General features: G+C 39.5%; 1 protein-coding gene and 1 long non-coding RNA gene across 3 annotated transcripts in view; one reads left to right on the forward strand and one right to left on the reverse strand.

The window, feature by feature from the left end:
• Positions 1-25,505, forward strand: part of LOC145539445 (uncharacterized) — a 58,502-nt gene that overhangs the window by 32,169 nt on the left and 828 nt on the right. The gene's annotated exons all lie outside the window — the stretch shown is intronic.
• On the reverse strand, positions 5,678-23,610 carry LOC145539442 (pancreatic triacylglycerol lipase). Of its 2 annotated transcripts, none has more exons than XM_081573491.1 (12): positions 23,565-23,610; positions 21,826-21,980; positions 20,960-21,082; positions 18,960-19,094; positions 15,480-15,591; positions 14,132-14,251; positions 13,901-14,020; positions 13,281-13,399; positions 10,732-10,861; positions 9,323-9,431; positions 8,056-8,220; positions 5,678-5,803 (listed from the first exon to the last, which is right to left on the reverse strand). In XM_081573491.1, exons 1-12 carry the CDS (start codon positions 23,608-23,610, stop codon positions 5,740-5,742), a joined length of 1,398 nt encoding a protein of 465 aa, XP_081429617.1. In that variant the 3' UTR covers positions 5,678-5,739. The 2 variants fall into 2 exon arrangements, with proteins under 2 accessions (XP_081429617.1, XP_081429618.1); XM_081573492.1 differs by having other exon boundaries at positions 5,682-5,803; positions 21,811-21,980.

A 25,505-nucleotide genomic window follows, 5' to 3' on the forward strand; every position in this document is an offset into this window, starting at 1 on the left:
GCATCTGTGAGCAGCTTGGCTGGTTCACACAGCCAGCAGATAAGCCTCTGGTGTCCTAACCATCTCCAAGTTAAATATATCTCATTGTCAAAATTCACACTGCTCCTGAATAATCAGGATACTAGGGTACAGGCTAGAGGGCCCTCTTCCTGTGAAGAGAATAGAAAGGACTTCCCTTAGACTAATAAGGAATAGCAGCCAACATTTATTGAGGCTTAGTATGTGTGGTCAGAGTACTCTTCATGTAGTTTGAAAAGTACATGTACGGAGACTTTAAGTCTCACAACAACTTCATTAGGTAGGTAAACAGATGTGGAAACTGAGGCACCAGTCTTTAATATCATGCTTATAATATCATACAGACAATGGGTGATAAAATGGGCTTTGAATCCAGAACTATCTGGAATGAAATATGGAGTTGTTGAATATCAGTTATTTTGAGCAAGTTATCAACAAGATTTGTTGAGTGTCAGCTGCCAAGAATAGGGGAAATACTTACATAGAATAAATTGAAATAGAAAATAAATTTCTCCCTACTCCAGACTTGAACCATCTGGTTGACTTGACTGATGAGGTATTCAAGCTTTGGAAATCTGTTTATATGATGTAGGAAGGTACTGGAGCACTTGACAAAGACTGTGGAGAAGACAAACACTTCTCTTTGACATTGCAGTGCTAATGTGGGATGAGATTTATGATAATAAAACCTCAGTAAAATAGGTAAATTGGGTGATTGTTGTTTTAGTTGTTCAGTCCCTAAGTTATGTCCGACTCTTTGCGACCCCATCGACTGCAGCAAGTCAGGCTTCTTTGTCCTCCGCTATCTCCCGGAGTTTGCTCAAATTCATGTTCTTTGAGTCGCTGATACTATCTAACCATATCATCCTCTGCTGCCCCCTTCTCCTTTTGCCTTCAATCTTTCCCAGGATCAGGGTCTTTTCCAGTGAGTTGGCTCTTTGCATCAGGTGGCCAAAGTATTGAAGTTTCACCTTCAGCATCAGTCTTTCCAATGAATATTCAGGGTTGATTTCCTTGAGGATTGACTGGTTTGATCTCCCTGCAGTCCAAGGGACTCTCAAGAGTCTTCTCCAGCACGACAATTCAAAAGCATCAATTCTTTTTGTGCTCAGCTTTCTTTATGGTCCAACTCTCATATTCGTACATGACTATTGGAAAAACCACATCTTTGGCTATATGGAATTTTGTAGGCAAAATGATGTCTTGGCTTTTTTATATAAGAGATGTTGGATAACTCTGTCTGTTCCCTGGACCTTTTCTCTTTCTACCATTCACTGACCTTCCCCACATACCACAGTGGCCCCCATCATACACGCCAAGTTCTTTCCCACCTCAGGGCCTTTGCATTGGCCTGAAACTCCCTCCCTTAGACCTCTGTGGGGCTGGCTCCTTCTTGTCATTCAACAACTAGTTTAAATGTCACCTCTTCAGTGAGGCCAACCCTGACCACCTTCAAAACTCTTCCACTGCTAGCCTCCCACCCAGACCCTTGCTCCCTGGCACCTTATTTGCTTCCTCCTCACCACTCATCACAAGTTATAATTATGTTTCTTATTTTTCTGTTTATTTATTTGCATTCTTGCTTTTCCCATCTCGAGTGCAATCCATGAGGACATAGACCTCTTTTGCTTTGGCCACTGCTGTGCTCCCAGCTTCTAGAACCATGACCAACATGGGTATTTATGAATTAATGAGAGAAAGAATGTACATATGAATAGAGCTCATAGACATTTTGTCCTTATTCTCAGAGTGGATTTCATGGCTGGGAATGGTGAGAGGGCACAGTTCTAAGGTGGGGAAAAAAGATACGTTCTTCAGAAAAGCAAGAAGAATATAAACATCTGACTAGATTTAGGAGAAATAATCATCACATGATCTGTCACAGTTTGCTCAGAGGTTAGTTTCCCTTGCCTACTTTGCTTTCAGCTCACCTCACTGCCAAGTTCATCTGTGGGTTCCTCGTGCACCCCTGAGTCAGGGCTTCAACGGTTGGAACTACCTTAAGGCGATCAGAGCTGATGTGCCATCGCTGGTCAAGAAAGGAAGATTTAATCTCTAGCAGCCACTCAGTTGAGCAGTGAGAGCACATGTGGACTCTAGACACTCAAGTGTCGAACCATGGGCATTTAGGGCTTAGTTTTTCTTTCCTAAAAAATGTTTTCTCTTTCATGTTTGTAGATAGGTAATATATGCCCTTTTACATCTGATACAATACAGAGTTTAAAAAATGATGCCTCACCAGCTCCTTGTGTGTCCTTCCAGAGGTAGTCTATGCATTATTGTGTGTGTGTGTGTGTGTGTGTGTGTGTGTATAGTATAGTATTTTATTTTAAAATATAAGTGATTAACACATTCTGTACATTATTTTGCAAACTGATTTTTAAAATTAACTATATGTTTGAAAACCATTCCGTACCAGTGCATAAAAAGTCCAATCTTTTTACCAGCTGCATAGCCTTCTGACATTTGGGTATTTACTATTAGTTCTCTATTGATGCACATTTAGTTGTTTCCAATCTTGTACTATTAGAAATAGTGCCTTATGAATATTATACATTTGTTTTCTGGATGGATGGTGCATCTGTGGGGTAAATTCTTAAAAAAAATGGAATTTAAGGGACAAAAGATACTACATTTAACATTTGGCAGTGGTTACCACTCTGTTTGTATGTTCTGATAACTCTACTAGAAATTTTTGTGTATGTTGGCTATTCTCTCCACCCCACTCTTGAAACGAGAGTGAAGGAGACACCGTTCGCTATTTAAACAGGTAACGTTTTAGAGGTATGTTAGTTGTGAGACTTTCAGTTGTAGGCAACAGAAATCAATTCTGGATAGCTAATTTTTTTTAGAAGAAGATATTTGTTGGAAGAATATTTGGGCATCTCATGGGATCCATGGAGCTGTTGAACTGTGACACCCAGGGAACAAGACCAAGAAATGGGACCACCCTGGAGACCTCTGCAAATCATCTCAGAGCCCCTCTGCCTTAAGCCTGACTCTGCCACAAGGTCTCCCTGGCTTTGAACATCTCAGCCCAGAATTTTTAGTCTATCAGATGATTGGTCTGGTGAGGCCAAGAGCTGTCCCTGAATCAATTAGTAATAGGATATGGGTCCTGTTGGGTAGGTCTGGTTTTATGCCCAAAGATGGAGGTGAATTTGTGAGTTGGGCAGCCACTGCAAGAGGTATGTGGTTTTGCAGAATCAAATAACAATCCTATATCAAGTGATCTACTCACTTTGTACCAAAGGGCACAGGTGGTGGTGCAGTGCCTGTGGGTAGGGGACTTCTTTAAGAGTATTGCTTGTGTTTATCAGAATTTGAAATAATAAAGGGATGATCTCTTCCTTTTGAGTCATCAAGTCCTTGTCCTTGCATGCACGCTCAGTCACGTCTGACTCTTTGTGGTCCTAGCCCACCAGGCTCCTCTGTCTATCAGATTTTTTTTAGGCAAGAATATTGGAGTGAGTTGACATTTCCTCCTCCAGGGGATCTTCCTGACCCAGGGATCGAACCTGCATCTCGTGCATTGCAGATGGATTCTTTACCCACTGAGTCATCAAGAGTGACTGGCAACTCTGGAGATTGGACTTGCTGATCAGGAAAGTTGATCAGTACTGTTGCATTGTGTTAAGAAGAAGCCATCAGTACTCATGGGCATTAGTTGTTTAAGAAGAAGTGTGATATATTGGAGCACTTACTATTCTACAAAAGACAAAAGCAAATGAACCTAAAAGGCACCCTCACTTCTGATGACCACATGAGGTAAAGAAGACCGGAGTCTGGAGCCTGGGTTGACCCATTGGTGTGAAAACCTTCCTGACACCTGACCTGTTCCTTTCCCAGCCCCAGGCTTCCCTGGAGTGGGGAAATAGGTTAGAGATGATGATGTCTGGGTTGTGAAAATGGTCATAGTTCTTTACTCCCACCCCTTCCTGAAGCTGCCCTTCGCCACATGATCTTGCAGCTCCTTCCATCAATTACTGGAGTCTGTTTCTCCACCACTTGAATCTGGTTGGTTGTGTGAGTTGGTTTGGTTATTAAATTTGATGGCAGCAACATCTTGGACCAGCTCAAAGCCAGCTGACTCCTAAGTATGTGAGAGACCCAGATAAGATTAGAGTCAGACATGACTTAGTGATTGAACAACAAGATGGAAAGATTCCTGGTTGGAGCTTTTAACTGAGAATAACAACTGAAATATGTTGAATGAACTTGTATCCTGGTTAGATTCAGGGATTTAAGGCATACAAATCTGTGGCTCTCTTTTGAAAATGTAACTTCAGTTCCACCAGACTACTCTCCAGTCTTTAAGATGTATGACTCCTTAGAAGTCACAAAGGTAGAGAACAAGGTTGTCAGCAATCATTTGTCATGTCCACATGCCCAGATGGAGCCAAATAGCTGCCTTCCTCCAGCCGATCAGCTCTGTTTTTTTTTTTTTCTCCTTCAATTTCAAGTTCACTACTTATAGATATTTTGTCATCTCATAAGACAATGATCTTGTAAGTTCTATGGGAAGAGAAGGTTGGTTCAAGCTGGGTTCTAGGAGGCCTTTAATTTCAAAGAAGTTTTTGTCCTGAAAAATCTGTTTTCTAAGTCTTTTTCACAGCCTTGACCCTCACCTACATTTGAGTCACAGTTCGAAACATCCCTTGACCTGGTTGAATTTCTCCCTGTGTTTGTTGTAAAGGAAAGTGGGGTGCAAGACTTTGCCTTATCATCTGTCAACTATTGACCTCTTTCTTTTTCTTTTATCAGAGATGCCCTATCTATGGGAAGTGAATTCAGGTTCTGAGTGTATCTTAGACTTCCCAAAGCCCTTGATGGCCATTGGTAGATTTCCACCAGTTCTTGTGGGCTGACTACTAAGTACAAGTCTCAGATCGGTAGACCTGGTGTCAGTTGGGGAAAATTAGACCCCAAAGTCTATAACTTTTGTAGGTGTGAGAGAATTTCCAAAACAGCCCCAAATTTCAGAATCCCAGAGTAGGAAAGTTCCGGGCCAGGTGGAGCAGGATTTAGATCAGAAAATGATCAGAATTTGCACTCCGTGCAAATACCAAAGGGACTGACATAAACCCCAGATGTGGGTCAAGTCATTGCCCTTCTCAAAGCACTTTGGGGTCTCTGCTCATCATTATGGAAGTCTTCCATCATCTGATGGCCATGGTCCAGGCCCTGGGTCCACTCTTTGCTCATTGTGTATACTTAGTACCTAGCAGAGTGCCTTACACACAGTTATGTGCTCAACAAGTGCTCATTGGGGGAATAAATGGTCAGTCAAGACCCATTTAGTCCCATCTCCTACAACTCCTCTGTCTAAACATGGTCCACAAAGCATAACATATCGTTTGATTAAAGATATGGAAAAAGTGGCAAAGGTGGGTACTGATCACATATGCCCACAACCAACAGAAGGCTCATTTTGGACCTGGAAGTCTGCCTTAAGTGATCAGAATGACATCAGTAACATCAGCAATGAGCATGATGCCAGTATCAAGTAAACAATGTTCCCAAGTTCAAATGCCAAGTAACGTGTAGCAAAATTCAACAGTTATTTGTGGTTCTTCAGACCAACTCCAAATTTTGGATCTTTAACCCTATTATCCAAAACTTTCACTGGAAATAATGGACATGATGGCAAAAAAAGGAATGTATTGCTTTACCACTGGATTTTATTAGCAGTAAGATTCAGTATTCACATGGCCGCAGTTCCTAACATGGGTTGAGGGTGAGCAGAACCTCTTCCCTCACAGTGTCTTGGCTACAGAAGTTGAACCTGGGGAGAGAAAACAAGACGTCAGCTCTTCCTGGCACACAGCTGGTGTGTCACCTGTGATGATGACCTCTTCTCGGCCCTCAGTCTGAGCTAGTGTGACACCTTGTGCCTGAGACTAGATACTGGCTGAGGGAATACCTCTTGGGTATAAAGGGCTGCATTTTGCTTTCCAATTTTAGGCCATGACTATGCAATAGCAGACAGAAAAGATATTATTGGACTCTCAAAGGACAGGGAAGGTCCACCAGCCACATCCTGGGAGCACCTACTAAATACGGCATGTTGTCAATGAATGCAGTGAGGAAGAAGAGGGTTGGCAGCATGACAAGAAATCAGCCAGAGTTTTAAAAAAAAACAAAAAAGAAAGAAGCCAGAGTAAAAATCCTGAGGTCCTGGTGTTACACTGGCCAGGTGTTATTATTTTAATTCAATATTCAACTGAAATGATAATTTTACTCATTAAGACTGAATGATCCTTAGAAGGCTCATTTTCTTACTGCGGTGGGTTGCCATGCCCTCCTCCAGAGGATTTTCCCATCCCAGGGATCGAACCCAGGTCTCCTGCATTGCAGGCAGATTCTTTACCATCTGAACCACCAGGGAAGTCCAACAAAATACATAAACATATGTAAAGTGCCTGAGGCATAAAAACTGTTCAGAAAAGGCTCTTTTCTCTTCATTTTCATTTTCCTCCCTGTAATTTAATGGCTAGCAGATGTGCAAATAGCAAATTAAAGGTTAAAAATTAATCTCGAAAGGGTCACAAGAAACGAAGAGCACACAATAAATATTGATAAAGTTGAATTGAATTTCTTTTGCGGTAGTGAAGAATTTGCTGAAGTCAGATTTCCTTCCCCTGAATTGTGGCTTTGAGCCTTCATTGAATTATCTGCAAAATGGGGATATTAGTAGCACTTACCTCCCATTACCACCATCAAGAGCGTAAACATAACCACTATTTTGAAATGTTTCTCTTGTCCTTTGCAATCTCTCCTTCCCATCCTATTCCACTCACAGCCTTGGCTAGTTTCCTCACATATGTGTGCTGATCAGCAGTCTGCTGAGTATTTAAGGAAATTTTCCAGCTCTCTGAGATTCCCTCTCTGTAGCTTTCTCCTTGCTGGTACTCAGTCCTATGAAATCTCCTTGTCTTGGATTTTCTGGATTCTTAGATCTCTTTCTTCAGTTCGAGTAGTGGGCTCTGCCTGAATTTTTCCTCTTTGTGGGACATCCTGGTCACTCTCTTAAGGCTGTAAGCCAGGACAATTTCAAGACTACAGTATTTGTTTATTATCTCTCAGCAATCACTTTCCTTTGTTGCCTAATGTTCAGTATCTTGAAAACTGTGGTTTGATATATTTTGTCTGAATTTCTGTCTGTTTCAGTGGGAAGGTAAATCTGGTCTCTTGTGTCTCCTTCATTGCCAGAAGCAAAAGCTCCTCATTGGACTTACAGGAGGACTGAATGATATGATGGAAGAAGCCACATAGCTCTATACCTTGGAATCGGGCTTTATACTCAATACACTGGGCTGATATTGGTACTTTTATGAGTATCGTCATCCTCAACTCACTGTTTCTGGTGATTCACTATGGTAAATGTCCTTTGACTCACGCACACTTCAGTCTTGATTAGAACCAAGGGTTGATCTTTGTCTTCACTAACAGGGCCAATGATACAGGACAACCTATTTGTGTTCTTTGATACATTGCATGTTTTCTTGGTAACTGAAGTGGTGATTTGGTGAATCCAGGAAGTTTGGGGAAGATACACATGTTAAGCACACGCATGGCACAAAGCACAACTGCTAAATGAAATCAATCTTTTCACGTTAGGATCATGAAACAAGATTCTCAATCTAACAGTTTGTATCAGATCACACAATGAAAGTGAAAGCCACTCAGTAGTGTCTGACTGTTTGTGATCTGTATAGTCTAATGGGATTCTCCCAGCCAGAATACTGGAGTCGGTAGCTGTTTCCTTCTTCACCAGGGATCGAACCCAGGTCTCCCGCATTGCAGGCAGATTGTTCTGAGCTACCAGAGAAGCCCATATGGTCATCTACAAATCTATTACAGTTGTTTTCCTAAAGTTCTACACTTTCTCCCAAAGAAATAAAACGTGTTAGGAAGCAGCTATTGCTGAGACAGAGGAGAACCACTGCAGATTATTTAACTTCAAGCTGTTTCTCAGTGGGAGTAGAATTATAAATGTAACAATGCTTCCAGTCTCTTTGGGTTTATATTACTTACACTTGTCCGTCGTTTGTTTCCACACTGATCTGGGATGCTCCCACTTTGGGTAGAGTTGGGTTGATCACATTGTTGTACCAAAGAAATTTAACCTTTTGCAAAACTCCAACTTCCACATCTGAGTCAAATTCATTGGATTCAGTACTGTCTGGTTTGAGAGTACCACTTGGGAGTGAAGTTAAACACATACATGAACATACATAAATATACATATATATATATATATATGTTTCTAAAACCAGCTCACAATGTATCTCTAGCAAGGTGATTGATGGTACCTTTGTCAGTCTAATGGTTAAATAAACACAGACGTGTATGCTCTGTCAGTGGTAGTTCATTTGCCATCAATAACTCATATTACTTTAAAGTCAGCCTTACTTTGATAAAACTTCAAACATATTTTAGTCATAATCCTCCCACAATTTAATAAATGATGATATCATGATGTCATCCTTTTCCAGTTATTTCATGGGTAGAATAATTATTTAGTGATTATAAATCAGATGCCATACATCAAAATAAATAATTGTGGTTTCCTAAGGAAATAGTAGGGAAAAAATTTAGGAACAGAATTCTAAAACATATTAAGGTACACGGGTGAAATAGTATCTTCCTTTTAATGACACATGGCAGTTCTATAATTCTGAAGGGGCTCAGAGCAAGTCTCTCCAGAATGTGCCACTTTGGCAAGTGGACTATTTTGAGCTGAAGAAAATCAAGATTCATCAGATTCAAGAATAACTTTTACTTTTCCCTTACCTGCCTAAAAGAATTTAGGTAGAAGACCTGGTTCAGGAAGAGAAATATCACCTGAGATAAGTACAAGGAATATGGACTGGATGTGATAAGCTGACAGGGAGCTCGGTTGGGCCTGGAGATCCAAATTCCTCTCCATCTGCTGTTGTCTCTGCCTGGCACAGCAAACCTTTGTTCACCAAATATTTGCTCTTCCCATCTTCCTTTCTCCCCTTTCAAGTCCCAGACCCCTGCTCCCTTCTCCTTAGCTCAGAGCGGCATACAAGCCTCAATTGTTTGATTGTAGGTCTCATATTAAAGGAGCCGCATATGTACATGATTAAATTAGCTTTTCTCCTGTTATATGTCCTATGATAATTTTATTACTAGACTAGCCAAAGAGCCAAGAAAAGTAAAGCAAAAAACTTACTTTCCCTGCATTCCCATGTGGTAATGAATAAGCTCTTATGTCTATGACATACATTATGTGTGTGATGGATTCCAACATTTAAGGAGCTTAGAGTTTACTTACTTGAAAATTTCATACTGCTTAGAGTTTCCTTTATCTCCAAACAAAGAAACTAGTATGTGTCCTGTAACTTTCTTTCCAGACAGTGTGACGGTCACCTTATACCTCCAACCTACAAGGGGGATATATTTGCAAAATATCAACTTTCATAAAAATTACTCCAAAAACAGGATTCCATTACTGCTAAATTTTGAATAATTTTTGTATGGTTTTGGTAGTTCTAATAAAATAGTGGTGGATATTCCTTTAACTAATGTTCAGAGGGCTAACAATAGGGGGTGGGGGAGGAACACAGACTCTTCCCAAGGTCAAAAGATTTCAAGCCAAGGGACTAAGTAATATATTTTGCTTTCAACTTTTTTAACCTAACAATGTATTCTGGATCTTAGAAGAACTTTATATTAAAAGATAATGTGATATTTTCATCAGTTTATTTCATTTTTACATATCACAAAAGTTTAGAGTACTATCATCTTTTGGTCTAAATAATCTACATTTATCTCAAATATTCTATAAGTCAACTTTCCATCATCATCGGAATTGTATTGACTTATGGTAATCATTTTATAGTACTAGTCAATAGTGAATTGCCATTTTTTGCCATTAAAGCTAGCCTGGGCCAAATTGGAAAGGCGATAAAATTTAGCTTTAGACTTCATTATGCAGTTAATCCTATTAACTCCCATACAAATAGTTTTCTTCCTCTGCTACCCCAGAAAAGAAACCCAGGGTCTGTCCCAAGCCTCACCATTCCCACATCCTCTGATTTCCATCACCCATGGAGTCTACAATCCTGATACCTCTTGAATCTTTCACCTCCTTTACATTTCCATAACCTCTGCTATCTCTCTCATGGGTTACTTTTCTGCTTGTAAAAAAACCTCATAATTTTGCACAGTTAAACTTTTAACAGAGTATGAAGAGGCTGGAGCAGAAGAAGCCTCCTGAATTCAGCATCAGAATCAATTGTGGAGAAATTTATTTTTGTATCAATTGATATCGTGCATGCATGCCTGCTCAGTTGCTCAGTTGTGTCTGACTCTTTGTCACCCCATGGACTGTAGCCCACCAAGCTCCTCCATCCATGGGATTTCCCAGGCAAGAATACTGGAGTGGGATGTCATTTCCTCCTGCAGGAGACCTTCCCGACCCAGGGATTGAACCCGCGTCTCTTATGTCTCCTGCATTGGCAGGTGGATTCTTTACCATTGTGCCACCTAGGATCAGGCTCTAAATTCTGTTCTGCCCTTCAACTTTAGCCATGTTTACAGTAAGCATAGCACTGAAGTGTTTTTCCATTTTGGAGAGGAGTGTTTAAAACTTTTGTAAAAAAAAGCAATTTCACGCATTTCCACTGGACATGATAAAATACATAGTATTGAGAATTTGAGACAAATAAAATAGGAACTTACGGGCAAAATCGCTGGCATCACCGGTGTTTAGATAAAATGTCTGGCCCTCTGCTTTTGTTTTCCCAGGAAATCTGTCAGCATAATGACCCATCTGGGGGCAGCCTTCACTTGGACAGGGGAAGCACTTGTTCTAGGGAATATAAGCAAATGGTGAAAAGGATGCTCTTTTTAAAAATAGCATATTCTATGTATTGTTGAATTCTCAAATACTCTAATCCCAATCCTGTTCTGGTAGTAACAGAAGACTTTAACGGTGTCTCAACAAAGGTTAAAAATGAGTTTCATTATTTACAACAATAAATCAGCTATTTCACTGTTAAATAACATGATATTAAGAAAAAATTATAAAAGTCACTTAAGATAATTTATATATATATATATATTTAACTTTTTCTCTTTTGCCTCTCTTAAGTGGCTCCAGTTGCCCCACGACACCCCTCTTGTTCTAGGTGGTCAGAATTTATTTTAGAAAAATTGAAAAAGAAAGAGCAAGGTGATAATCAGCTTCTGATATACAAAATAGAACCCACTGGGAGGACAATAGACTTAAAAGTCATTTTTCTCAATTTCTTTAGTTCCCATTTAGCACATCAAGGTCTGAAAGATTCAAATCCCAGAATTTTCCCAGTGTGAAGGGAAATTGTCCTAGTTTGTTATTAAGACTTAGCCATGAGGTGAGGGTCTGAAGAAGATGCAGATCATATAGGAAAATATCCTTTCTTTTTGGCTCAAGATACGATGGGAAGAAAAGAGGGACAGAAATGAATAGTGGGGAGGTAGACAGGTAGAGAGATACAGAAATTCCGACTATGAAAGGGCAAGGCTGCCCCACAGAAGAGGCGAGTGGTGAACTCCTGAATCAATGGACCAGATGGGGACTGGGCCAAATCTCAGGGTCTGCATCCAGCAAAAACTAAGGGGAAATGGAGTCAGCCCGGAAGAAATACCCAACCTGCACGAGTGGATATGCCCAGATATCACCTGCAGGTGGCAGCAGTGAGCCCATCAATGTGGTGGATCCCCAAGTCTTCCTTTCTGACCCTTCACACACACACACACACCACCACCACCAAGATCATCCTGCCCAATACCAACTTGGAGATAGGTGGCCCAAAGGCTGAGAAATCTGCAAAACTGAAAATGCTTTCCTATAAAAGTGTCTGAGCATCACCCCAAAAGACTGTTTATATTATTGAATCAGGTTAAGTTTTAACTGGATGAAATCTAAAGCTTCTGTGTTGTTTTTCACATTACCTAGAAAATGGGGGTTTGGGAATAAAATAAAAATAAAGAAGCCAGGATGTTCTTGTTGTACATGCATGTACATGTTGTACATGCATATTGTGAATAAAATATGTACCTATCTCCTTTCCCTTACACGTAAGAGCTAACATCTGTTGAGTGGTAATTATTATACCTTAGGTTCTGGTACTTAGGTTCTAAGTAATTAAAACATGTTATCTCATTAATTCCTCCTACCAAATATATGGAATCTACCATTTTATTTACATTTTAAAATGAAGAAAGTGATTTAGAGAAGTTGAATGTTTTGCCCCAAATCATTCACCTTTTTACCTGTGGAACTAGGAATCAGATCCTCTCTCTTCATTGCTAAAGTATATCTGCTGATAATTATAACTTCACCTGGCACGTTACTTGAAAATTTACATATTAAATATGTATATATGCATATTAAATATTGTACACAGTAAATATGTACATACATTACATATTAAATAATGTATGGTATACATTTTTACTTGAAAAAAATTATAGTGAAAGGAAAAGCAATAGGTAAAAAAAAAGGCAATTGATATGTTATATTCAAGATCAAGGCTTCCCAAGTGGAGCTGGTGGTAAGAAACCTGCCTGCCCTTGCAGGAGACAAAAGAGACATAGTTCCATCCCTGGGTCAGGAAGATCCCCTGAAGAAGGGCATGGCATCCCACTCCAGTATTCTTTCATGGAGAATCCCATGGACAGAGGAGCTTGGCAGGCTACCGTCTACATGGTCGCAAAGACTTGGACACGACTGAAGTGACTTAGCACACAGGCACACATTCAAGATCAGATTTAAGGATCCTAACTTAGATATCCAGAGGATACCAAGAAAGATGATAAAAAAAAAAAAATCTGGGCAATTACATGATTGCGCAGAAATGTCCACATGCCCACAATCCTCTTCCTTTGTAAGGTTAACATTTAAGATAAGTTTTCCATGGTCATCAGTGTCATGTGGCCATAGCTTAGGTTTCCAGAGACAATTTTTGTGCTTCGAATTATTTCCAAAGCAAGTTTTTACATTTACCCAACACACAGAGAAGTGATAAAGAACAAGGTGGACGCAGGCATTTCAGTTTACAAGTCCATTTCTCTAAAGTTCTCCCTTGCCTTATCACTGTTAGAATAAACACGTATGATTGAAAGCATGAATAAGGTATCAGTCATATAGTAACATTCACTGAGTGCATACGGTGTGCAGTGAACCACACCAGTCATGAGAAGTGATGGTCACAAAATCCTTCAGGTGCAAGAAACAATGTACTTACTGCACTGAAAGCACTGTAAGAGGCACAAGGAAATCCGGCAAAGCCATCGGGGTTGAGGATGCTGTCAGCATAATACTTGTAGCTTCTTAAGTGATTACAGGCCACAAAGTCACGCGTTCCTTTGAAATCAGATATGATTACACATCAGTGACAGATGTTATTTTTCCAAGTTAATGTCATGTTTGGAACATAGTTGTTGAATAGGTTTCTGTAATTAGTGCAAACTCCTGGCAGTCACAGAACAAAATCATTTATGAAGGGTTGTTATTATTTGAGATGTAATCAGAAGTTAAGATTATAATAGTTATGCCACAGATGAATGAAATGGAAAAATAACTCTAGGAAGAAAAGATCCATCCATATAGATACAAGCATAATTTAGTAATGTATTCCCTGAATTAGATTCTTGGAAAGTTGAATACAAGTACATTTTCTTTCCTGTAGTCTGCTCATGTCCACTTCCCTCAGTGAAAATGTGTATCATGGGAATATGATGAAAAGTCCTTGATTATAGAAAATGTGACACCTGTACCATATCAAAATATGTAGCATGTTTACCAAAAGAAAACACAGATTCTGCCCCAAGGAAATCTCCTTATGTACATAATAAATAGGTTTACCTTCCCAGATCCCATCTATGTCAACAATCTGAGACAGTGCATTCTTATCACATCCAGGCATTTCTTCTCCTCCATTTGGGAAGAAATCTAGGTGGCCCACAACTTGGCTCATTCCAAACCCTTGAAATTTTAAAATATGGGAAAGTTGATGTCAACATACAGACTCAAAACACTCTAAGATGCTCGTGTAAATTCAAAAAACACTCCAGGAGGATGAATTGAAGGACTCACCCAGGTTGGGGATCATTGGGGCAGCGTCTGTGTGAATTACATCCACAAACTGGGCATCACTGGGGTCCAATCGGACCAATTCAGGTGTGCCCTCAAAGCAAGGCTCTGCTGGATCCAACCCTAAAACAGACAGGATGTGTCATATCAGTGGACAGGTACGTTTATCTCTCTCGCTAGTAACATACCCGAGTGCAAGCGCAGATGGTAATCATGAGTAGTGCGTGCGAAGAGATAAGTCAATTCTTCCATAACATACCATTTTCTGAAAGGAAATCTATGTCTAATTTACTATTTGCTTTAAAGTGAATTTTCCTTGAGCCATGGAATATTCGTGGATACTTAGTCACTGGGTCAGTTCCGTCACTAGTGCAGTTACAACGAAAGAGGCCAGACTCCGGGAGACAGCACTGGACTCCTAAGAGATTTTCAGGCTAAAAGAGTGCCACTTACACCAACTCCCCTGAGGGCAAGGATCTTGGCATTCACAGTCACTGGGACCACAGCTTGACACAGTGCCTGACTGAGCAGGTTCCACTGGACATTAATGGACCGTGAAAAGGAATGTTTCTCCAGCAAATTAAGAGAGATATTCCAGTTGCCCTCACCAATCCAAATATAACCAGCTTGTCTGAAGTATTAAAAAAAGAGAATTGGGAGTTTGGGGACAGAGTCAGAAGATGCAAGAATAAGTAATCATTCCCTGAAATAGTCATGTCTCAGATCCAGGAGAGCAAAGTCTTTCTTAGAAAGTTACAAGATTTTTGCAGGACCTGGGTATCCAACACACGACTCCACTGCCTAAATGCAACCAGTTTGAGATTGGTAAAATAATATTTTTGATCTAATTAGCAGCTTGAGCTCTGGCAGCCCAGGTACCCAGACTATCTGTCCCCACCAGTTGGGTTGTGGTTGATGAGGATTGGAATAATTACCAATTGCTGTGAAGCAAAATATAACTAATTAATACATTTTTGATCTCTTTGGGCTTAATTCTATTTATTCTATTATTTATGCTATTTATTATATTCACTAAACTCATCCTTTGTGAATATCTGACAAAGAGAAAATAGATATGAATAAGACCGCCAGATGTTTTTAAGTCACATTTTAGTCACATGTGGGCATTTATATGCTAAACAGGGCTCTGTAGACCAAAGATCAGTATTAATAAACAATTAATAAGGTCTCAGAGCACACTGATTTCTCTGATCCTGTGACCTAATTCGGAAAATGTAAAAGCTTGTCTCCCCAGGTAAAAAGCAGATCTCTCTGTCAAATTTCTATCCTTTTAGACCCCATATAGGCTTCACTTAGTCCAATTTTGCAGCTTTTTACTGTTTTGACCTACCTGTGATACGGCCAATAGTCCCATTGGTCCTCCTTCCTGCTTCCCCAGCAGCGTGGGCACCCAGGCTGTGGCCAATGACATGGACATCGGAAAGTGAGTATTGAAATGATGACTGTTGAAAAGAAAACTCCTTCAGAATGTTTTCAAATTGGCAAAATTCAAGATGGGGAGAAAAGAGAGAGCTCTGAAAACTCAACTTTTAAGAAGACACGCTGCCCCTTCAAAGCAATCCATTTTCAGGGATTCTTTTCATTTATAATAGAAAACGGCAATAGTTTAGTGCTTAAACTGGTGGAAGTAGTACTGTCTTTTATTGTTTCACTACATAGAGGAAACCTCTGATGGTATGAAGACTTGTTGTCCTGAGGTGATGAAGCAAGTATTTGGATTAGGAAATAATAATGATTCTTCAACACATGATGTTGGGAAAACTGGACGGTTACATGCAAAAGAATAAAACTGGACCACTTTCTTAAACCATACACAAAAGTAAACTCAAAGTGGATTAAAACTTAAAGGCAAGGCTTGAAACCATAAAACACCCAGAAGCAGCATAGGAAGTACATTCTTTGACATTCATCTTAGCAATATGTTTCTGGATGCGTCAAAAGCAGGCAAAAGAAACAAAAGCAAAAATAAACAAACGGAACCAATCAAACCAAAACACTTTTCCACGGTGAAGGAAACCATCAGCAAATCAAGAAGGCAATGTATTAGATGGAAGAAGATATTTGCAAATTATATATTCCGTAAGAGGTTGACATTCAAAACAGATAAAGAGCTCACATAACTCAATATAAAAAATCCAAATAATCTGATTAAAAAATGAAGGGAGGACCTGAATAGACATTTTTCCAAGTCAGACATACAGATGGCCAACAGACAGATGAAAAGACGTTCAACATTACTAATCAGTTCAGTTCAGTTCAGTTCAGTCGCTCAGTCTTGTCTGACTCTGTACCCTATGGACTGCAGCATGCCAGGCCTTCCAGTCCATCACCAACTCTAGGAGCTTAATCAAACTCATGTCCATCAAGTCAGTGATGCCATCCAACCATCTCATCTTCTGTCAGCCCCTTCTCCCACCTTCAATCTTTCCCAGCATCGGGATCTTTTCCAATGAATCAGTTCTTCACATCAGGTGGCCAAAGTATTGGAGTTTCAGCTTCAGCATCAGTCCTTCCAGTGAATATTCAGGACTGATTTCCTTTAGGATTGACTGGTTGGATCTCCTTGCAGTCTAAGGGACTCTATAGAGTCTTCTCCAACACATCAGTTCAAAAGCATCGATTCTTCGGTGCTCAGCTTTCTTTATAGTCCAACTCTCACATCCATACACAACTACTGGAAAAACCATAGCTTTGACTAGACAGACCTTTGTCGGCAAAGTAATGTCTCTGCTTTTCAATATGCAGTCTAAGGTGGTCAGCTTTTCTTCCAAGGAGAAAGTGTCTTTCAATTTCATGGCTGCAGTCACCATCTGCAGTGATTTTGGAGTCCAAAAAATAAAGTCTGTCACTGTTTCCATTGTTTCTCCATCTATTTGCCATGAAGTGATGGGACCAGATGCCATGATCTTAGTTTTCTGAATGCAGAGTTTTAAGCTAACTTTTTCATTCTCCTCTTTCACTTTCATCAAGAGGTTCTTTAGTTCTTCACTTTCTGCCATAAGGGTGGTATCATCTGCATATTTGAGGTTATTAATATTTCTCCCACCAATCTTGATTCCAGCTTGTGCTTCATCCAGCCCAGTGTTTTGCATGATGTACTCTGCATATAAGTCAAATAAGCAGGGTGACGATATACAGCCTTGACCTACTCCTTTCCTGATTTGGAACCAGTCTGTTGTTCCATGTCCAGTTCTAACTGTTGCTTTTGACCCACATACAGATTTCTTAGGAGCAAGTCAAGTGGTCTGGTATTCCCATCTCTTGAAGAATTTTCCAGTTTATTGTGATCTACACAGTCAAAGGCTTTGGTGTAGTCAATACAGCAGATGTTTTTCTAGAACTCTCTTGCTTTTTCGATGATCCAGTGGATGTTGACAATTTGATCTCTGGTTCCTCTGCCTTTTCTAAATCCAGCTTGAACATCTGGAAGTTCATGGTTCATATACTGTTGAAGCCTGGCTTGGAGTATTTTGAGCATTACTTTGCTAGCATGTGAGATGAGTGCAATTGTGTGGTATCGTGGCCACTTCTGACTGAAAAAGGTTACTAATCATTAAGGAAGAGCAAATCAAAACTACAGTGAGACAACACCTCATACTTGTCAGAACGGCTATTATCAAAAAGACAACAGATACTGAGTGTTGGCAAGGATATGGAGAAAAGGGAATCCTCAAATATGTCAGTGGGAATGTAAATTGATACAGCCACTATGGAAAATAGTAAGGAGGTTCTTTAAAAAATTAAATATAGAACTATCATACGGTCCAGCAATTCCACTTCTGGGTATTGTTTCTAAGAAAATGAAAACATGAATTCCAAAAGATAGATGCGCTCCTATGTTCATTGCAGAATTATTTACGATAGCCAAGCTATGGAAACAACCCAAGAGTCTATCAATTGGTGCATAAAGAAGATGTGGTACAGACATACTGTGTTTCATTGAACTTTCCTTTATTGCGTTTCACAGACACTGTGGTTTTTTTTGTTTGTTTGTTTGTGTTTTACAAGCTAAAGGGTTTTGGCAACTCTGCTTTGGACAAGTCCAACAGTGCCATTTTTCCAACAGCATTTGTTCACTTTGTGTTTCTGTGTCCCTTTTTGGTAATTGTCAGAATATTTCAAAATTTTCATTATTATAGTATTTCTTTGATATTACTACTGTAATTGTTTTGGAATGTCATAAATCACACTCATGTGGATGGTGAATTTAATCAATAAATGTTCTGCTAGTTCCACCAACCAGACATTGCAATTATATATATTGACACATGAAACTAATGCAATATTGTGTGTCAACTTTACTTCAATTTTTTTAAAAAAGGAAAAGAAAAAAATTAAACAAGAAAGAAAAGAGTAACGAAAGCAATTACTTCAGCATTTTCAAGTTTCATATTTTCTAAGTTTTTAGTTACCAAATCAGGTTAACTTGTTATCACTGTACTTCTCTTCAAACAAACAAACAAAACCCCTAGTTTAATTATCATGTCAACTTGGCTTAATAACTGGTTATGTTAAAAGAACTAACAGTGGAATTCAGTAGATAGACCTTACCTGGTTGTTTGAATAATAGCACCTAAAATTAGTTTAATTTTAACTTAATGGGCGATGAATTGATGAAGTTCAAATTGATTTAATTGATGAAGTTTAAATCAAGATTTTTTTTTTTTTTTGCATTTTTCTCTTCAATCAAGGAGAATGCAACTCTCAGTAGAAAAATATTTTATCAATTCTCATACATGCAACAATTTTGGGGGGAAGAGGATTCAGAGAACTATGTGCATGGGCTTTTATATAACCCAGAGTTAGTTACCTTAAAAACTTCCACTAAGTACGCCACCTCTGCACCCACAATCCGGATGTTCTGTGTGGCTTGTGTGTACCCCGTGCGAGAGCCGCCTTTCCAGTCCACACAGATGCAGTTCACACTTTCCACGCTAAACAGGTTCTGGTGGGAGGGACACAATAAATAGGTAAATAATTCAGGATCTTAACTAACTACTAATTAACGCTCTTGAAGACTAGCATAAATTCTCTTCTTGACCTACACAATATCATGCTCGCTTTTTAACTTGAAATCAGTAAACAAAACTTCTGTTACAGTTATGGAATACTTTTTAAAGCTTAACACTGGCTCTAAACTAGAGGTTTGGCCATAATGGGAAATGGATTCTTGGGATGTCTACAACAGATGCATGGATGTTTATTTCAGGGAAAAGTGTATAAAATATGGTACAGCGGTTTGTCTCATTAGCACATCATCAACTTCACAAGACTACATTGTCTCCTACTAGAATGCACCCCAGGACATCACCTGTCTTGTTCACTGATGTATCTTCAGTGCCTTGGATAGTTCCTGGCATATAGTAGGTATTCAATAAATATTTACTAAATAATGGAATAAGTGAAAGACTGTGTTAGGACCCTTTAAATAAAGATATTGAAGGCAAACGAATAGGCTTTTCCATGATGGAAAGATAAATCTAAGTTTTTGTATGAACATGTTTTATTGTACATCACTGAAGTTATTTCACATAAAAATACAACCTTCCAGATATCTACTGGAAGTGAGGATCAGTGATAGTTTCATGAATGCTAGACATGGCAGAAATTTTGTTTATTTGAGTATGTATTTATGCATATCCCCACCTTTTTGCCAAGAAGAATTTGAGAATGAAGCAATCTTAGAATCCATCTCCAACTCTTTCATTTTACAGAGAGTAAAATCCAAAGGGGGAAACAATTTGCTAGTGTCCTGGTTAGCTAAGGATAGAGTCAGAATTGGAATTTAGGGCATTTGATCTTCTAATTTAACATACACACTCCTCCATCTTGATGCTCAAAGCCAATCAAATGCAAGAAAAGCACAGCTGCCTTTGGGATCTCAAAAATAAACTATACATACATCTGAAAATCTACATGCCTTTGGAGCTGAGAATCGTAAACTTACTTTTACTTCACCGTGGTATATAAATCTATTACTACCCTTGCTCCTCCCCCAGCTCAATAATCAACTATAAAGTATTTTAGAAGATAAGTTGTGGTTTTACTGATTATTTCTAATCTTAACTGTCTTCAGGATCAGTCAAAACTCTCTTGGAGTTAATTCAGCCTTTAGCTCGAGTCATAGGCAGGCCTGAAATAAGACCTCTAAAGAAAAGACTGCATCTTGGTGCCACAGTTGGCCACAAAAGCTTGATGAAGAAATGAATCAACGATAATGTTCCTCCAGCACTAGCAGTTACTCAGAAAATGTACTCTGTCTGATTTTCTGTCGTTTAATTCTTCATTATCACAGGGCACATCGCCAAAGGCAAATTAAAGAAAATAGGATCACTACTGTTGAAACAACAGGAGCCAGAAATGAAAATCTACACAGTTTTTCAAGCTATCGCTACCATAGATCAACGAGCAGCAAGTGAAAATCACAGGAAAATAATTAGTTTGGGCAAAATGAGTTATCTTAGTTCTTCGCACAGAAATCAAAGCCTATTGAAGAAATGAAAGCTATCGACAATGCAACAAATGCTGCATCAGTATGGTAGCATCTGTTGTGAAAATTTTGAAATATCTCTGTATTAGTTACTAAATAATCATTACCCAGAGCCACCACATGCCTGCCAGCTTTGCTGGTCTGACCTCCACCCTGTGTCACCTCCTGGACCTCCTCTGGGAACTCCAGGCCCAGTGAGGTCAGAGGATTCTCCAACCTCCTGCTGATAGGAATCTGTCCTGACTGGGTGGGGCCTTGCCTTCTATGTTGTTAATTATCACTCTGGAAAGAAACTTCCTTAAGAGATGTACAGGTCTCACCGTGCAAATACCCTGCAGCCAGTTTTCCTCTCCGTTGTCTATGAATCCATGAATAACAAAGCGGGTTTTTCTATTTGTTTTGAAATTGGAGTTTGCGATGATTGATGGGTCTGCAACGATTTCCTGTTTGGGAGAGAAAAACGTTTAACGTCAAGTTTCTGAGAATATCCAGTAGGACTGCCTGTACAAGGAGGGAAGTGGCAGGTGGGAAAAGACTACTGAGTCTCGGGGTCCTTCTGAGTAAAGAGCCTCTCATTACAACCAAGTTATTTCCAAACATTACCAAGTCACTACTTTCCAGGTGTCGTAAAATTTTTGCACTTGCTCTACTTGGGTAATATGTCTGCTATAATATTGGAGGCAGAGGATAAGATGATTAGATAGCATCACTGACTCAATGGACATGAATTTGAGCAAACTCCGGGAGGTGGTGAAGGACAGGGAAGCCTGGTGTGCTGCAGTCCATGGGGTCACAAAGAGTTGGACACGACTTAGAGATTGAACAACAACAACACAATACTAGTGGTGGGGTCTTTGACCAATGAAAAACTACATACGTATGTATTTTACAGTACAAAATATGTTGGGAGATTACTCATAACATCTGGAGATTATATATAATAACCATTTTTAGAATATTGTATTAAATGCACCATAGAGGTAGAATAAGAATAATACCAAGTAAATGGATACTTTAAACAAGTTATCAAACAAGACTTTTATAAACAAGTTAGATGAAATAATACTTAAGCTCTCTGCCCTAAAAATCTCCACTGTGTGACTTGTTCTTTTTAGAAGACAAAATTCAGTATCCTTATTACATAAAACAGATGAAACTTAGTTCTGAAAACAATGAGCATTCTTACTTGAAAGTTGTCTGGGTTCTCATTAGTGTACAGGAGGAAGCGAGTGTTGACTTCTTCTGGAGACCAAGGCAATACTTTGAGGGGTCTTTCTATAATTCCTGCCCAAGGGGAATCATCACTGAAGCAGCCAAGTCTATCGTAGCAGACTTCTTTTCCTGCAATCACACAGCAGTGTTAGTTTCACCAGAAGCCTCTTTTTAATAGTCTCCCTGCCAATGTTTGAGTTAAATTACTTTTTGTGGCATGTTTTCTTCCCCCACATCCTCAGATACCTTCTTATCCACACACTCACAAAACAGCTTAAACACGCAACATCCCAGCTAAGGACATGCTGCTGCTTCTCATTTCTACCGCGTAGGACCACCTCCCTCCACTTCTGTCCCTGTCTGGTCCCGTGCTAGGTCTTGATTAAGACTCTCAACTCAGATGTCTTCTTTGGGCCTCTAGTGCCCAAGAAAGGAGTAGCTTTGTGTCCCCAGGCCTTGGAGTAGGGGATGAAGTGCTTACCTTCTTGTAACCATCTTCTGACTTTGGGTTTGGGGTTGAGAGCTTAAGTTTCATGCAAATGCCCAAGCTTTATATATCTACCTGGGTGAGTATTTAGGTCTCACCCTATTGGATATATTTAGGGGCATCCTAGATTCTTGTGATGAAAAAGGCTGCTCACAAATAATCAGATATAAAGCCCATGGTGTGGCTTCCCTGGTGGGTCAGTGGTAAAGAATCTGCCTGCCAATGCAGGAGACACGGGTTCAATCCCTGATCCAGGAAGATCTCACATGCCATGGAGCAACTAAGCTCATTCGCCATAACTATTGAGCCTGTGCTCTAGAGCCCGGGAGCCACAACTCCTGAGCCCACGTGCCGCAGCTACTGAAGCCCCCACCCTCTAGAACCCGTGCTCCACAACAAGAGAAGCCACAGCAATGAGAAGCCCACACACCACAACTACAGAGTAGCCCCGACTCGCCACAACTAGAGAAAAGCCAGTGCAGCAACAAAGACCCAACACAGCCAAAATTAATTAATTAATTAATTTAATTAAAATAAAAAGAAAGTCCATGGTTTGACACAACTCTGCACTTGAATGTTAACCCATAAAAGAACAACACAAAGGAAGGGTTATCCAGGAGTTACTCCATTAACAGTAGGAGTAGGAGTAGCAGTTGTTGTGGGGGCTGGATTCTCGAAAACTTACTGTGTGCCAGGTACTAGGCAAGATGATTTACATGCATTATCATACCTACGTCTCACAATTATCTTACAGTAGGGGTGGTATTATATGCCCAGTTGACAGATGAAGATAGTGAAGCACAGAGAGGTTAAGAATTTTGCTCAGGGAAATACAGTTGTGGCTGGTGGACAAACTCTACACATGACTCCAAGCTAGGATTCCTAAATTTAGAAAGAAAAATGCAAGTTAAATTGGAATTTCAGATAAACAATACATTTTTATTGTAAAAATAACAATAAATTAAAATTTTACTTTTTATAATGATAAATTTTATTATTTATATGACTGTGGCATATATTCTTGGTTTTATCTGAAATTCAAATTTAACAGGATGTCTTAGCTTTCACCTAGCAGCCTTACTCCCAATACCTATGCTCCTAATCATGGATCTCTCCTACTCACTTATTCCTCATCCTCATAGTGGCTTGAATTCAGCTCTTGTAGCCTTTCTTCCAAGTATTGACCAGTAAGTCTCTTCCAGCATGACATAAATATTTTTTCTTACCTACAACCGCTCCCAGCAATAGTGAAAGTGTCCAGATTAGCAGCATCTAAGTAAAATTTTAAAATATAATTGAGTCCAGTTAAGTAAGTTTGTAAAAGATTGGCATAATACAAGTCTGAAAGGGTAAATTCAATTAAATTAGACAACATGCTTCAGACTCACCGTGGCAGTTCTGTTGAGTTCTGCGCACAACCAGATAGCACCTAGAGGTACTTTTATAGGCAAATCTTATCTTTTTGAGCAGTGCCATGGAAAAGTGGCATGAGAAAAGAGGAGGTTCCAAGGATGTATTTCTAATTTTAGTCATAAATAAACCACGACTGATAGAGTAGGTAAAGTTTTCCACCGTAGTTTTCGAAAGATGAGAAAACGGTAGATATGAATAGTTTTGTTTTAATGGGATTATAATGGCTAGAATCATCATAAATTCATTGTAGTGAAGTTTCTAGTCTGTCCCTTTCTTATTTTATAGTTTTCTGGGCTGGTCTGTGGGTATGTGTGAAACTAAATTCTTTCCACGGATTTGACAGCCATAGTCTTGACAACAAATACTAAGAGCTTACCAGCTCATGCAATTTCATACAATCTTACCTTACCCTCCAAAACAATGAAATAGAGGCAATTCTTCAAGAGATTTCATTTCTTTGGGGGAAAGCTGTTGATATTTTATTTTGATAGTCCATAGGACTAGTTTATTTCTCAATAATAACATGGAAGACAGAATAAATGACCTGATGAAAGGAACTGGGGGTACTTCTAAGAACATAGAGGTGAAATCAGTGACCCTTTCACCAAATGAAATTACCCATAAGAAAAAAACCAAATTCAACTTGGAAGAAAATGGCCTGGGAAATATAATATGGAAGAGAAGTAGTTGATAAAAAAGAACTGGGATGTTTTCATTGGGTGATAGATTGCTTAAAATTAATTTTAGAAAGACTGTGATAAGATACCATAATTTTAAGAGACCACAGCATTTGGTCTGACAGCATCATAGATATTGGTTGAATGATTTGAAATAGGTCAAATAGTCCAGCTCCCTGACGGAGTTTACAGATACAGAAAAAAAGGACAAAATGATTTGTCCAAAAAGAAAATTCAGGAAAGTTGAACAAGGGAAATATGAACACTAGGACAGAAGTTTCAAGGAAGGAATTCCATGGATGGGAGCTGTGGCAAAGTCCCACTGGATACTTCGGGTCTCAGCATTTAATCCCATCCTTAGGGACTCTTTTCCAATCCTGCTGAGGTTGGTTTCCCTCACCCCTCTAGAAACACTTCCCTTCAGAACTAGCCTCATGTGACACCCATCACAAGCAGCTGTGGATCAGAAACTCTGACCAGGCTGGGATTTTCTAGACCGTTTCACATCTCAGTATCTAGCCAGGTTGGCATGAAACGGTCCCTGAACACATCCTCCTTGAAAGAATGAGCAAACAAATCAGGGAATGAATACAAAAAATAATACAGCTTGAATCATTGCTATAGTAACAACTGCCTACACAAGCTCACAGTAAAGAACTGTGGTTTTTAACTTAAAACAAGCAAACAAACAAACCAAAAAAAAAAAAAAAAAGAGGTGGGGGAAACAAGGTTCACACTGGAGTTTCAGTTCGGACAGTCGCTCAGTTGTGTCCGACTCTTTGCAACCCCATGGACTGCAGCACACCAGGCCTCCCTGTCCATCACCAACTCTGGAGTTTACTCAAACTCATGTCCATTGAGTCGGTGATGCCATCTGACCATCTCATCCTCTGTTGTCCCCTTCTCCTTCCACCTTCAATCTTTCCCGGCATCAGGGTCTTTTCAAATGAGTCAGCTCTTTGGATCAGGTGGCCAAAGTATTGGAATTTCAGCTTCAACATCAGTCCTTCCAATGAACACTCAGGACTGATCTCCTTTAGGATGGACTGGTTGGATCTCCTTGCAGTCCAAGGAACT

Source organism: Giraffa tippelskirchi, chromosome 2 (genome assembly GCF_054371585.1).
Source record: "Giraffa tippelskirchi isolate mGirTip1 chromosome 2, T2T-mGirTip1v1.2.pri, whole genome shotgun sequence".
NCBI lineage: Eukaryota > Metazoa > Chordata > Mammalia > Artiodactyla > Giraffidae > Giraffa > Giraffa tippelskirchi.

Bases quoted from the DNA above. Each gene is read 5' to 3' on its own strand.
- LOC145539442 (XM_081573492.1), bottom strand. From the start codon at position 23,610: ATGCTGCTAATCTGGACACTTTCACTATTGCTGGGAGCGGTTGTAG. The intron at 19,095-20,959 runs GTGAGACCTGTA...CCCTCCCACCAG, and splicing joins GGCTGCAGGGTATTTGCACG to AACCTGTTTAGCGTGGAAAG. The intron at 5,804-8,055 runs GTAAGTAATATA...TTCTCTCCCCAG, and splicing joins GAAACAAACGACGGACAAGT to GTTCAACTTCTGTAGCCAAG.